At 40.8% G+C, this 15,126-nt stretch overlaps 1 protein-coding gene across 3 annotated transcripts in view; it reads right to left on the reverse strand.

The window, feature by feature from the left end:
• Window positions 1–15,126, reverse strand: part of STAG2 (stromal antigen 2) — a 68,952-nt gene that overhangs the window by 19,531 nt on the left and 34,295 nt on the right. For all 3 annotated transcript variants that reach the window (XM_033137807.1, XM_033137808.1, XM_033137809.1), the window contains 14 exons: window positions 13,726–13,930; window positions 12,491–12,642; window positions 11,861–11,934; window positions 11,643–11,766; window positions 10,583–10,681; window positions 10,384–10,463; window positions 8,786–8,893; window positions 6,370–6,481; window positions 5,166–5,283; window positions 4,082–4,185; window positions 1,664–1,756; window positions 1,098–1,187; window positions 592–795; window positions 160–230 (listed from right to left, as the gene is read on the reverse strand). In XM_033137807.1, the coding sequence (XP_032993698.1) occupies window positions 160–230; window positions 592–795; window positions 1,098–1,187; window positions 1,664–1,756; window positions 4,082–4,185; window positions 5,166–5,283; window positions 6,370–6,481; window positions 8,786–8,893; window positions 10,384–10,463; window positions 10,583–10,681; window positions 11,643–11,766; window positions 11,861–11,934; window positions 12,491–12,642; window positions 13,726–13,930 (1,634 nt within the window). The remainder of the gene's footprint in view (window positions 1–159; window positions 231–591; window positions 796–1,097; window positions 1,188–1,663; window positions 1,757–4,081; window positions 4,186–5,165; window positions 5,284–6,369; window positions 6,482–8,785; window positions 8,894–10,383; window positions 10,464–10,582; window positions 10,682–11,642; window positions 11,767–11,860; window positions 11,935–12,490; window positions 12,643–13,725; window positions 13,931–15,126) is intronic.

The raw sequence follows: 15,126 nt of genomic DNA on the forward strand, positions 1-15,126 counted from the left end.
GGCTGCTAAAATGATCACAGCATTACTGTCAATTATTTTTTTTTTTAAATAAGTTTAATTTTAGCACTTTTAAAACTTCTCAGTGATTAGAATTTAAATTTCTTATTAAAACAAAGAGTTGAGTGTTGCAAGAAGTGGACAGGCTATTCCTGTACTTACTTATGAAAAGCAGTGATTCGCTTTAATGTTGATAGGACCTGATAAGCATCATCTTCATCAGGCTCTTCACCCTGTTAAAAAAATTATACAGTTGCAGTAAAAGTAAGTATCTTCAATAAATGGTAAAGTAGTATTTTAAGAGTAGCTCAAATGAAAAGCACTCACAAAATCAACAACTATCAATGCTTTCTATTTCAGGCCAGATATGAAGTACTTGCAATTGTTGAGGTTTTTTGTTCTTCCAAGGAGCGATGAGAAACAAATACATCTTCTATTGCCTCTTGTAATATGTCACAAGAGAACCTTGTAAATAAACACAATTGTTGGGGTTTTGTACCTTGTGAGAAGCCTTTTGCTATCTGGCCAGTGTGAATGCTAGCTTGAATCCTAAAGCAAGAAATACAAATAAATAAATAAAAACAAGATACATGCCTCTTGCAGAAAATCTTCAAGAAGTCTATTGAATTTGTCAGCCAGTTCATCCATTAGCTGACTTCTTGCAATGTCCACTCTGTTAAATATTGTGAACTCTTCATTACAGAGTGCATGATACGTTTTAGAGCAAGCTTCCAAAACATCTGTGTCGGTGTGCTTTTCAACAATATCCCGGATCTGTCGCATTAAGGCATCCAAATGCTACAAAAGACAAATCAAAATTATGAGGTAAGCACAGCAAAACATATGTTTTCTGGTGATTTGATCAAGTAGAACAAACAAACAAACAAACCCAAAAGGAATTTATTTAAAACTTATTTCAAAAGAGGTAGGTATTGGCTTCACCTGTTACAAGAATTGCATTCTCTTGAAGCAATCTGCTTCATAGCCAACCCTGCAATAGCCCCCACTATAGAATGCTGCTAACCCCCAATATACAATTATCTGTTTAATAGGAGGATTTGTTTAGTTTTTATTCCCTTAATACTTGTATATTTGCTTACCTTTTCTAATCTCCCTGTTGTGTAGATTTCCAAATCAAAATATTGTGGCAACTGTAACAAGTTGGTGACTTTCTCTGCATCTACAGAATACTGTAGAAATTGATAAAGAAAACAAAGCTCAAATAGTTTTAAAGAAAACAAAAGTGCCCCACATAATCATGTATTTGTTAAATTTTAATACCAGCCTTCTACTAAATTAGGCATTCTACAATTCCAGATATGAGTTTCACCAGGAAATAAAAAATATTCATTATTAATCAACACTGTTAACTTCATTAACCAAGTAGCTTCTCCAAATGCATTCTTTCTGTATGCCTCTTCAAGTGCTGGGACCAGTAGAAAATTGCACAAGAAGGGCAAAGCACATGATATGCATGCAAAAGGTCCCAGATTCAATCCCAGGCTTCTCTAGGTAGAACTGAGAAAGTTACTCCTGTCTGAAACCCTGGAGAGCCGCTGCCAGTCAGTGTAAACAATACTGAGATTGATTGACCAATAGTCTGACTCTGTATAGGTAGCTACCTATGTAATTGTGGTCTTAAAAGAGAGAGAAATAGATCACTCACTTTTGCTAATAGCTGAGGGAGTGCCACAGCAAAAAGTTCTGTGATCCTTGTCCTGTCATCCAACTGTGCTTTTTTCTCCTTTGCCGTAAGTACCTACATTGAAAGTGCAAGGATAGTTATAACTAAATAAGTGATCATATCAACAGTTTCAACAATTGTTTAGTGCAACCAGTAACTTACCAAGTTATAAAAATGTTACTCATAGTAGACCCAAGAGCCTGTTGCGCCAGACCAAAGGCCAATATAGTCCAGCATCCTGTTTTCCAGTGGCAAACCACATGCCCCTGGGAAACCCAAAAGCAGGACACAAGAACAATAGCTCTATCCCTCTGCTGTTTTCCAGCAATTGTTATTCAAAGACATGCTATGCTGTACTACTTTCTGGAGTTAATATATAAAATAAAGAACAGGTGTGGCTCATATGTGCAGCAACTGCACCAGAATCCCCACCCATCCATGTGCTCATGCATGCCCAGTGACACGTGTGGGGAATATGGTACAGATGCTACATGTATGAACAGATTCATATAAAGCAGCAAACTAAAATTTATTGTTTACATTTATTAGTTTCTTATTAACTGCATCCTCTAACCAATGTACAACCAAAGTTAAGTAATGGGGATAGAATCATGAACAGCCACACAATTTACACTACATAAAGTTATTGCATAGTAGAATTAATAAGTGTTAATGCTACAAAAATGTGCCACAATTCTATGACCAAATTTCAGTATTGGAACTTGGATTGCTTTACTCTGGTCTCTGAGACAAAAAATAATTTACCGTATATCGCGGCGTATAAGGCGACTCGGCGTATAAGACGACCCCCCCCCCAACTTTTTATGTGAAAAAACAGAGTTTGGGGTATACTCACCCAGCCCGGGCTCCATGGTGGCTGAGGTGGCGGCGGCAGCTGGAGCGGCGGGGAGAGGTTCCCCTCTAGCCGCAGAGGAGCCGCACTCGCTGCCCACGCCCAGCCCGGGATCCATGGCGGCGGCGGCTGCTGAAGCGGCGGGGAAAGCTTCCCCTCTAGCCGCAGAGGAGCCGCGCTCGCTGCCCACGCCTAGCCCGGGATCCATGGCGGCGGCGGTTGCTGAAGCGGCGGGGAAAGCTTCCCCTCTAGCCGCAGAGGAGCCGCGCTCGCTGCCCACGCCCAGCCCGGGATCCATGGCGGCGGCTGAAGCGGCGGGGAAAGCTTCCCCTCTAGCCGCAGAGGAGCCGCGCTCGCTGCCCACGCCTAGCCCGGGATCCATGGCGGCGGCGGCTGCTGAAGCGGCGGGGAAAGCTTCCCCTCTAGCCGCAGAGGAGCCGCGCTCGCTGCCCACGCCCAGCCCGGGATCCATGGCGGCGGCGGCGGCGGCTGAAGCGGCAGGGAAAGCTTCCCCTCTGGCCGCAGGAGCCGCGCTCGCTGCCCACGCCCAGCCCGGGATCCATGGCGGCGGCGGCTGCTGAAGCGGCGGGGAAAGCTTCCCCTCTCGCCGCACAGAAGCGCTCCGTGCTTGCCGCCCACGCCCAGCCCGGGCTCCATGGCGGCGGCGGCAGCTGAAGCGGCGGGGAGAGGTTCCCCTCTAGCCGCAGAGGAGCCGCACTCGCTGCCCACGCCCAGCCCGGGATCCATGGCGGCAGCGGCGGCTGGAGCGGCGGGGAGAGCCTCCCCCTCGCCATACAGGAGCGCTCCGCGCTTGCCTCCATGGCGGCTGAGGCGGCTGGAGCGGCGGGGAGAGCCTCCCCCTCGCCGCACAGGAGCCCTCCGCGCTTGCCTCCATGGTGGCTGAGGCGGCTGGAGCAGCGGGGAGAGCCTCCCCCTCGCCGCACAGGAGCCCTCCGCGCTTGCCTCCATGGCGGCTGAGGCGGCGGGGAGAGCCTCCCCCTCGCCATACAGGAGCCCTCCGCGCTTGCCTCCATGGCGGCTGAGGCAGCGGCAGCGGCGGCTGGAGCGGTGGGGAGAGGCTCCATGGCGGCTGAGACGGTGCACGCACACACTCAGCCAGTGGCGGGGCGGATGTTGCCGGCGTACAAGACGACCCCCGACTTCAGAGAAGATTTTTTGGAATTAAAAAGTCGTCTTATACGCCGCGATATACGGTAATTAAAGTTAAGATACTTTCACTAACATGTACACTAGGCTATGGGTGCATCTTCCAATCAGCACATCTTACTTCTGAAAAAACGTAATAATCCAATGAAAGTTAAAAGGCTTTTGGGACACAACACATATGTTTTGAACTATAGGGTCTTTTGATACGTATTTTAACAATGCAACATTACTGACATTGTATTACACCCATCTGTCACAACATATGTGAAGAATTACCAACACAGTTTTTCATTTGCTAGAAAGCCTTATTATTAAAATCAAATATGAGAATGAATTCAGCACTACTGCCATACTATAAGTTTACAAAAACAAAACCATACCCGCTTTCCTGAGCCTCTTCCTACAGGCGGATGACATTCAGCTGCTTGTCTAATTGTACACAGCATTATTTCAATTAGTGCACTTTCCTGTTTGTCTGTTAAAGCTGAAATTATAAAAAATATCAAAATATTTCAACTCATTTTTCCTAAGAGCATACCTGCTTATGAAGGCTTAGATATAAGTAGTAAAGGTTTTCTACTGGAATTATGTAAATAGCTTAAACTTGCAACTGGGGCATCAAGTTTAAGTAGAAAACAACAAATGCGTACAATTATGAGTTTGAATTCAGGTTTGGAAGTAATAGTAATGTTTTACAGTTTTTGTACTACATTCAAGGCTGTATTTGCATTTTAATGCTTTCTTTAAGAAAACAGCAGTATTATTTTTACAGAATAAAGTAAATGGGAGATTCACATGTTAAGAACAAAGCAGGAGCAAGGGTACTGATCTGCAGAATTAACTCAAGGTACTGATTTAGCATTAATTTCAAATGTTTAATAAAATTATCAGGGATGATGCTTCAGTATAAATCTGCAAGATGGCACTATTCCTACAAGCACAATACCAATACAGAAAAACTAAGGAGCAACCAGACATCTGTTTGTTTATTAAAACACACTTGCTAGTTTGACTATGAAGGGGAGGGGGTTAACTTTGTATACTAAAAAATCACGATGAGTGAACAAGGGAAAGTTGATTTTGCTCCTCATCACTGCAAGATCCAGTCTATAGTTCTCTGGAGAGCGTGCTTATTAAACATATACATATTTCATTTGATCCCCAAGTTGAAGACAACAACAAAAATTCAACAGATTTAGGCTACAAACTCTGCTTCATAACGAGCATGCCCCATCCAAGAGTACATTCCAAGGAAATATGCATAGGACCAAACTGACCTATGGACTGCAAGACATATGGACTATTGCTAACCAATGGTTGCAATCCAGATTTCCGTACACAAAAGAGCTTCCCTTTCTCTTCCATGAGAAAGGAAACCTCTCCAAGCTCAAAACCCCTTCCCAACCAGACTATAAAATCTTCTTATAAAAAAGTTTGATGCTGAAGAATACAGTGAAATCTTACGTTCTTCTCCATTGAGTGGCTCCTCCAACAGAAGACTATTCATACATTCCCAGTCCTTCAAGAGGTCAGTGGCACAATCCCACATGCTGTCCACCAAGTAAGCAGCATGCTCATGTAACTAAAAAAGATTCAACTGTATTTAACATTTTGTCTCAGGAAAACTAGTTAATATGTATACCCCAATGGTTAGAAAAAGCCCTACTGTTGTTGAAGCTGTGAAAGAGCCAGTACTAATTCCTGTTATTTATAATTTCAAAGGGAGGTGTTAATATTGAACAGAATTATGGGCAATTAACCAGGAAAATGTTTTGTTACTTGTTTGCAGTTACTATGATGACCCCTTGAAACAAGTGTATTTAAGCATCCTGAACTGGTTTACTTATTCAGAAATGTGTGCTGCATTTTAATTGACAGTGACAGTCATGGTTATTTGAAAGATCTAATCGCAGCAAAACACTCAAAGAACCTCAAATCAGATGACTCTTCTTCTCCCCTCATGCTTCTATTATCAAAACTGTCAATGCTAAACAGTGTCAGCAAATCATAAAGGGAGAGATTTGGAGGTGCACAGAAGAGCAAAGGAAAGTTGGCCTATGAGTTCAATCTTCCTGGCCATATTGTTTATATTCATACTCTTAACAGAGTAGCCAAAACTTTTCATGAACTCATTTCCCACTAATTAGTGTAGCCAAAAAAATATAGGCCTCGGCCTCACTCTAGGCAGCTGTTTAATTATCAAAAACTACCTCTATAGTAAAAGAAATAATCTCTTTAATAACAGATTTGTAAAGACATCCTAGTTTAAAAAAAAAAAATTCAACAGATACAGTGGTACCTCGGATTACGAACTTAATTCGTTCTGGAGGTCCATTCTTAACCCGAAACCGTTCTTAACCTGAGGCGCGCTTTCACTAATGGGGCCTCCAGATGCCGCCACCGCACCGCAATTTCCGTTCTCATCCTGGGGCAAAGTTCACAACTTGGAGCAACTACTTCCAGGTTAGCAGAATTTGTAACCCGAAGCGTTTGTAACCCGAGGTACCATTGTATATAAAATGAACTGGGGCAAAACTGGGTAAGACACTTCTTACTATTCAGAAAGTCTTGAATGCCTGGTATGCTCTTCAGGAAGAAATCACCATAAAAATCAAGCATTTATCTTAACTATAGTTCTATAAAATGAACAAGTTACTCATAAACATACCTCACTTTCCAAAAAGAAAAATACTAAAGTCTTGACAAGGTTAGCATTTGGACCTTGTCTCCCCCGTCTTTTAAGAATTCCATCCTCTTCAGGGTCTCTACGACTAAAAAGCCTTTCAAAGCAAGGGAACAAAAAAAACAAGCACCAGACATTTATTGCTGCATATGCATTTACTAGACAGATGATGTTTTCAAGAGCAACAGTTAACTATTATTAACAGGTAAAAGTTTGCTCTTTTATAGACAATATCCAATTGTGGTACTGCTCCAGTGGGAAGGTAAACGGCGTTTCCGTGTGCTGCTCTGGTTCACCAGAAGCGGCTTAGTCATGCTGGCCACATGACCCGGAAGCTGTACGCCGGCTCCCTCGGCCAGTAATGCGAGATGAGCGCCGCAACCCCAGAGTCAGACACGACTGGACCTAATGGTCAGGGGTCCCTTTACCTTTACCTTACTGATGCAGTGAACTTCCACTTGCACACGTGATACATTTTATTTATCATTTTCCTTGCTGCCACCAATGCACCCCAAAATCTGCTCCAGTGGGTTGAGGGACCCTCTGAGATAGATGGGGGAGGGGGAAACGTAGGGGGCAGAAGAGGAAGGGGAATTCCTCTATCACTATGGAAGGGTTGCCTATAATAGGGTTGCCACATTTTGAAGAACAAAAAAGGGGACACATTTTCCAACTTCTACTTTCTGTTCTGTGAGGCAAAAGCTAAGGCACTCGCCTCTGGTGAGTTGAACACTCAGTGGCCTAGTTTAAATATGTGTGTGTTGGGTTAGTATAGCAGGAGTGCAAATGCTTGCATACTTAGAATCATGGAATTGGGGAGTTGGAAGTAACCCTGAGGATCATCTAGTCCAACCCTGCAATGCAAGAATATGCAGCTGTCCCATATGGGGACTGAACATGCAACCATGGCATTATCACCACCATGCTCTAACCAAAGCATGGAGTTGAACCAAGGTCCTTCTAGGTGCAAAAAAAGATGCTGTTGGCCCTCTGAAACAGTCCCTCTGAAACAGAAACACAAGAAGGTGCCTTATACCAAGTCAGACTCATTGCTCTGTCTACCTCAGTACTGCCTACACCAGGCATGTCCAAAGTCCTTTTCAGGGACCTAATCTGGCCTGTCAGATGGTTTTAACTGGCTCCTGTGGCAGTTTACTTCCTGGGGTAAAATCCTAAAAAAAAAAAAGCTCAACAACTTTGGTTGACCCTCACGGCCCTTCACTTCTGGCCCTCTTTGAAAAAAGTTTGCACACCACTGGCCTACCAGGGGTCAGCAAACTTTTTCAGCAGACCCCCCCCCTCAGACCTTGTGGGGGGATGACTATATTTTGAAGGAAAAAAATGAACCAATTCCTATGCTCCACAAATAACTCAGAGATGCATTTTAAATAAAAGGACACATTCTACTCATGTAAAAACATGCTGATTCCCAGGCCGTCCGCGGGCCGGATTTAGAAGGCAATTGGGTCAGATCTGGCACCCAGGCCTTAGTTTTGCCTACCCATGGCCTACAGTGACCAGCAGTTGCTATGGAATGTCTCAGGGCAGCAGTATTATTACACACACACAAATGGCTTTAGTCATTGAGGTCCTTAATCCATGCATGTTTTACTTGGGAGGAAACCCCACTGAACTGTTGGGATTTACTTCCAAGTAGAAGACTGCCTCCAGATCAGGAATGGAAACAACCCTTTCCCCCAAATGATGTCCAAATTGCTTTTTTAGTTTCTTACACATTGTATTTTATTGTATTACGCTTTGAATTCCATAAAACTATACTCATCTTAAGTCTGCATAATACCTCCTGCACTCCACTAACCATAGTTAGTGGAAACTAGTTTGCAAATCCTGGTTTATGATCATCCAATTTGCTAATCAACCATAAACTGTTATTTGTCAAGTCAGATATCACACGAAAAAAACCTTAACTCATTATGTCTGAACTGAACCATAAATATAAAAACCACCTGGATTTTCAGGCTGTCCATTTACTAGAGCTGTGGCATGCAGTGAAAAGCACATGATGTCCACAGAGTGTGAACAGGCATACTTACCCTAAACTGTATGAGACTTTAAAGTTCAAAATGAGCACTTCAAATGGGGTCCAGAACTTTATCCCCTTTAACATTATCAAGCCCCATTCAGTTGAAACTGACTCTGACATAGCCCTGTATATAGCACAGTACTGAGATTTAGTGCTCAGGTGGAACTAGAGAAACAAAACTTAGTTGTGATATTTGTGTGTGTAACTTCCTACAGTCTGAAGCAACTATACTGCATTCAATTATCGCTTCCCTCATGAGGAGAGACTTTGTTTAAAACATATCCATAGTATGCTAATTACAGAAAACATTAACTATTTCATAAGTGGTACTTATACAAAAACATTATCCTGCCTTACTTTTTATAAAGAAATTCTCCTGCTGCTACAGCTACTGGACGATGGGCTGAGTAAACCAGGTGGTAGACATTTTCACAGTCTTCTGCAGTCAGGACTTCTTCACTACTCCTAGAAATGAAAATAAAAAATATATATTCCAAAATATTAAGGAAGAACCAAGAGATTCAATGTTGGTGTTAACATTAAAATAAAGAAGGAGCAAAAGTGACTAACATTTCGATGCAGACAAAAATAAAGGCACAGAAACAATAACCACAAAGCCTAGCAGAGCTAGGTTTACAATATAAAAAAGCACAAAAATACATATCACAGTAACATATAAAAACACTACACACCCACCCCACAGTTTAAAAGGCCATAGATAGTTTAATTAGCCAAAGGCCTGGAAGAAGAGGAATGTTTTTGCTTGGTGCCTAAAGTTATGGAACAAAGGTGCTATGTGAGCATCTCTGGGGAGAACATTCCACAAACAGGGAGCCAACCCAGAAAATCCATTATGGTTTTGTCACCCTCCAGACCTCTCACAGAGAAGGAACACAAAGAAGGCCCCAGATGATTATAAGGTCCAGACTGGTTCATATGGGGGGAGGTGGTCCTTGAGGTATTGCAGTCCAAAGCCATGTATACCAACCGCTCAGAGGTTGCATAACTAGTTTCATTTTACTGAGTTTCATTAGCTGCTTATTAAATTTGTGAACAGCTGTATAAAAAATGGTAAGTGATCTGAAGTACTGTATATTCTGGCGTATAAGACTACTTTTTAATCCAAGAAAATCTTCTCAAAAGTCGGGGGTCGTCTTATACGCCGGGTGAAGAATCTGCAGTCGAGTATATCTCAAACTTTGTATTTTAACTGGAAAAGTTGGGGTCGTCTTATACACCCAGTCGTCTTATACGCTGGAAAATACGGTAAATGCTAACAGCTAAGTTGAGTTATCTTTGCCACTAACAGTTGACATGCCCCATAGCTACCAGAATTGGTTATGAATGGAAGGCTGGTCAAGTACTACAGCAGTTTTATATGTAATATTATTTGCACTGTGGGAAATGGGCCAAATTCTCTCAGACATTTTTATTCAAGTATAATGAAATGTAATTGGCAATAAAATGATACAATGGAGACAGGGTGAATCCGGTTGATTGCTAAGTAGTTGATAGCTGCAGCTGCTTGGAAACTGGGGGAAGATGCTGTAGGAATTCTTACACTACCTACAAATAACTTCCATGAAATCAGTGGGCTTTTAAAATTACCACAGCAGAACAGGTGACCTCACTAAGCCAATTTAGGCTGTCCTGCTGCTCACTGTGGACATGAACAAAAAACCCACCCAAGAATTTGGGCTCTTAAACAAATATATCAAGGAATCATGGCATTTTCTGGCACAAATGGCTGTCAAGAACTACTTAAAAACCTGCAGAGTATCCCAGCATGATAAAAACTGAACCAAAAAAATGAATTTTCAGCCCCATAAGCAACATAATAAAAGTGACACTGCAAAACAGATATTCTATGTTCAAAGCTTTGTCAAAGTACACGTAAACAAAATGTATAAATTAACTCCACATGTTTATATTACACACTGGCCAGAAATACTTACTGTAAAACAAGAGTAAGTAGTTTTATTGCTTGCACTGCCACATCATATTCTTTGTCTAGAGTCATAGACACAATTCTATCCTGATGGGGAGAAACAAAGTTTTAAAACGACTAGTGTTAAAAATGGAAAGTCTGGAATGCTAGCTTAAATGAAAGAGAGAGAAAATGCTAGCTTAAATGAAAGAGTTAAAAATACTAACCTTGAATCGACTGGTGAAGAGCTCCAATTTGGAATTCAGTTCTTTATTATAATAAAGCCCTTGCAAAGCTGTAAGACATTTGAGTCTTACCTCCCCTTGCTAAGAAAAAGATCAAACACATGTAGGCTTTAAATATCATTTTTCAACATGATATGCTGCATTCATTGATTGAACAGCTCCACATCTATTCTAAATCAAAGTTAATGCTGCAGGTCTTTACTGTTCTTGGTTTGTTGCTGTCATATTAATAACCAAGCACTTTCCTGATCAAACAGGCAATATTCCCAGAAAGAATATAATCTTCCTCACTATGATTGTGACTAGGATCCAAACAACTACTGGCTGCATTCTAACATGATAATCCATAAACATGGCTTACTGTGAATGAACAGCACACTACTGCATGCTGGCCAATTGCTCCAGCTGCTCTCGTTCCAGAGTGAGGGTAACAAGCTATAATCCAAAGCAGAGTTTGTAGTTTGTGTTTCCCAAACAAACTAGAAATTGGGAAAGCGAGAGCCTTATTTTCACAGATTGTAGTTCATAAAGAAAGAAAACCATGTGCTGGTTCAGACATTGATAGAAACCAAGGTTCCTGCTTGATTGCTCATGCTCACACTAGGGGAGATGTACAGCAGGAGCGATTTGACAGTGTGTGCTAGCATATTGCTCATTCACAATAAGCCATAGTTTATGGCTCACCACACATTTAACAACATTTAAGTAGGCACCAGTCAGCCTTCCTAAAAAGCATTCCAGGGTTATGGCACCACTACTGACAAGGCACAATGTAAAGAGCCTGATGAACATGTGTATTCAGGCACTTTGATCCCAAGCAACACGCAACGACTTGTGAAATGCTTTTGACTCAAAGACATCTTGGAATGTAATTCATGTAACTTAACTTTTGTATTTTTCCATTTTGCTTAAAACCAGCAGATAATATATATTTAAAATGTTGTGCCTGTACTGAAACTAACTTTGTTTGGTTTTGCTGCTTTATTCTCAATAATTAATTCTGAAAACCTTGAAAATGGATAAATGGTACACAGCACCTTACCTTGTCATGCATTGTCCATCCCACATATTTTAAATAGCTGTCATTGAGAAATGCATCACTATACATTTTCATCCAAATCCCAATTTCTTCAATACAGATTGCTCTTATTTCAGCTATTGCATCCCTAGAAGAGGATCGAAAAGTAAGTAAAATATAATAAATAAAATAATCACAAGCAAAGCTTAGCACATTCTATAGCACAGAGCAACTGAACTCACCTGTATCTATGAACAAATACACCTTTAAAAATTGCATTCATCATATTCTCTATTTCATCCTGATTTTCTTGGAGCTGAAAAATACATTAAGTGCCAAATGAAGAAACTGTAGTTTTAAGAGATATACTGACACAATATATGTCTATAAAACTGAAATAATTCTCAAAAAAGATTACCAGACAGAATAATTGCATATTAAAATATCATTTTCACCCCAGAAACTGGAGTGTGTGAACACCATTGCATGCCATACTGGTGTGTTGGATGCATTAGACTTTAAAAGATTAAACAAATTCATGAAGAAGAGGCTGTCAATGGCTACTAGCCATGATTTCTATGCTCTACCTCCAAAGTCGGAGGCAACAATGCTTCCAAATACCAGTTCCTGGAAACCTTGGGAGAGGAGAGTGCTCATGCACTCATGTTCTGCTCCCTGGTTTCCCACAAGCATCTGGTTGGCCATTATGAGAGCAGGATGCTGGACTAGATGGCTCATTGGCCTGATCTAGCAGGCTATTCTTATGTTGCAATAACTAAGCAATGGCAAGATAAATTTCACAATCAATTGACAGCACACCTCATTTTGCATCAAAATCTTTAGAAATTAAAATAATTGACAAAGGCTCTAACCTCTTTCCTTTTTTGTAGCAAGAGCTCCAGTCTATCATTAGCCCGTTTTACAATTATTTTATTTCGTTCTGCTTCATACTGCCGTTGTGTATTGTCCATGTTAATGCTGAGGTTTAATGCCACATTCACTAATGCAGTCATCAGTTTCATAGCTAAAAAGTATGAAAGATAAAATCACTTAGCGTGCATGTGTTTTAAAAAATAAAGACATTATCAAGACTGCCAAATGAGACATAGAGACAAAACCACTATAGTACATTTAAATTAGACTGCTCAATGTAAACAAGGCTGCAATCTTATACACACTTACTTGGCAGTAAGTCCCACTGAACTCAAGGGGACTTACTTCTTAGTGGACTTGTACAGGAATGCACCATTTGAATGATTCATTCAGAAATGGAAAGGATGGTTACATGCAACCTAGATTATATTGATCTTAACGGACCACTATCTTGATATGCCTCTGTATCTCTATTTCCTTACTGGAGGAGATAGCAAAACAGGCCCATTACAATGACTACAGTACAAACATATGAATAATTTATTTTATTTTTCTAAATTACAATCAACACATGCACACATAGAAGATGTATGTGTGCATTTGTATGTAAATTTATAAAACAGAAACTAGCATAAATAAGAAATGTCTTCATTTATTTAACAACAGGAATATATTTCCTACAACAGTATAGTATCTTATTCCATAACCATTTGAAATAACCCTAAACTTTTCAAAAATGCTTTTCATTACATACACCTCTGTTGTTTTATTCAGAGACTCTATCCTATTTTTTATGGGTGGGTAGCAATCAAATCCCATGTCTTTGCCTGGTACCAAAAAGCTTTCCCAGGGGAAGAACTCCAGAGGGCAGAGAACCATATCCTCAAGGGCATTTTTTCCAGTTGCATCTTCTTTATTTCAGAAGGTAGAAACAACAAAGCATCCACATGCTAACATTCAGTAATACAGGAGGGAGTCCAGTGAGGTCATCAGAGTTTTTGGATATAGCCCAATATATATTTTATTTTACTGTGATTATTCCCACTTTAAAGGAAGGCAAATAGAAATATCTCCTTGTTCTATTTTATCAAACTATGTTTTTCTCTTTGGCTTACTGCAGATTTCTGAATCAGTCAACGCAAATTCAATAAGATATGGGAGAAATCATTATTCAGGATGCCATTTAAGAATTAAAAAGAGAATACACAAAATCATCCCAATAAAGACTGCTTACCTGCCAGTGTGCTAGTATGTCGAAATGCCCTGACTTGAGAGTCTGATAGTCCTGTAAGTAGTGAAATGACTGTGTCCATCATATATTCATCATATATGATACTATATTGACACTGCCGGACCAATACTCCAATAAACTCACAAAAGCTTGACTTAAATTTCTTCCATTGAGGACCAGCCATGGTAAGTGGATAATCTCCACTATCCTACAATAGGAAACAAATATATGTTAACGATATTTCATATTACTGTTTGTTAAAATATAAGATGACGTGAGGAACTAAAACAGCAGAAGTAAATGCTATAAATGTCAGCATTCTTCAAGACCCAAGAAATGCTCCTCACAAAAAGGATTATCATTGTTTTCTTTAGTACATAATATATTCTAAGTTTTGTTTTGCTTTCCAAAGTGGAACCAAGATTTCTGCTCACCACAAAAACATAACAATTTTTTGCAGAACCAAAACTCTCAAGGCAGCAGGTGCATTTGAACATGCAAGAATAATAATAATCACTCTGGAATAGCCTTGGGGAAAGAAGTTATTTTAAGAAAACTACATAAACCTGAGATGCCAACAAGCAGTTTTCAAAACAAAGCAGGGATTTCAAAAGAAACCAATGATAAGCAATCCAGTTTACTGTTCAAGTCAACTGTCTTCTTTAGCTGTTGAAAAGATACACTTTTGGAGAGGAGCTCCCTTATCAAGGCAAAAACTGATAACCTCTTCAGAGCAGAATATGTATGGCTCTTGTGCAGTTTATTACCATTGTGCTAAGAAATACAGCTAAACTCTTTTAGATGAATAGTTGGAATTAGTCTTGAATAAAAACATATTGAAACAGTATTTCAAAGTTTAAACAATACTGTAGAATATTCGTGTAGGGGCATGTACATACATATGCAATACTTATAAAATATTCCATGTTTTTATGACATACTAGTTGACCCGGCCACGTGTTGCTGTGGGTGATTTAGTGACATGGGAAAGGAAGATACAGCATAAAAGAGAAATCGTACCTTTCTGTACAGGTTTACGCGTTTACGTCCAGGTTGGGTATTTTCTGTTTTCCCGTTTGTTTTTGTCTTCTTGTATACTACTTATCATTGGTACTATTTAAGTTTTTGAGTTATTTTTTCTCAATTGTCTGTATGTTCCGGGTCTGCATCAGCGGCGGAAGCCGAGAAAGCGGCCTTTAAGGCCAGTTGGGGTCTGGCGGCTACAGTGGAGGGCGGAAAAGCGGCCTTTAAGGCCGGTCGGGGTCTGGCAGGTACGGTGGAGGCTGGGAAAGCGGCCTTTAAGGCCGGTCGGGGTCTGGCAGGTACGGTGGAGGCCGGAAAAGCAGCCTTTAAGGCCAGTCGGGGTCTGGCAGGTCCGGTGAGGCCGGAAAACCAGCCGAGGTG

Source organism: Lacerta agilis, chromosome Z (genome assembly GCF_009819535.1).
Source record: "Lacerta agilis isolate rLacAgi1 chromosome Z, rLacAgi1.pri, whole genome shotgun sequence".
Lineage (NCBI taxonomy): Eukaryota > Metazoa > Chordata > Lepidosauria > Squamata > Lacertidae > Lacerta > Lacerta agilis.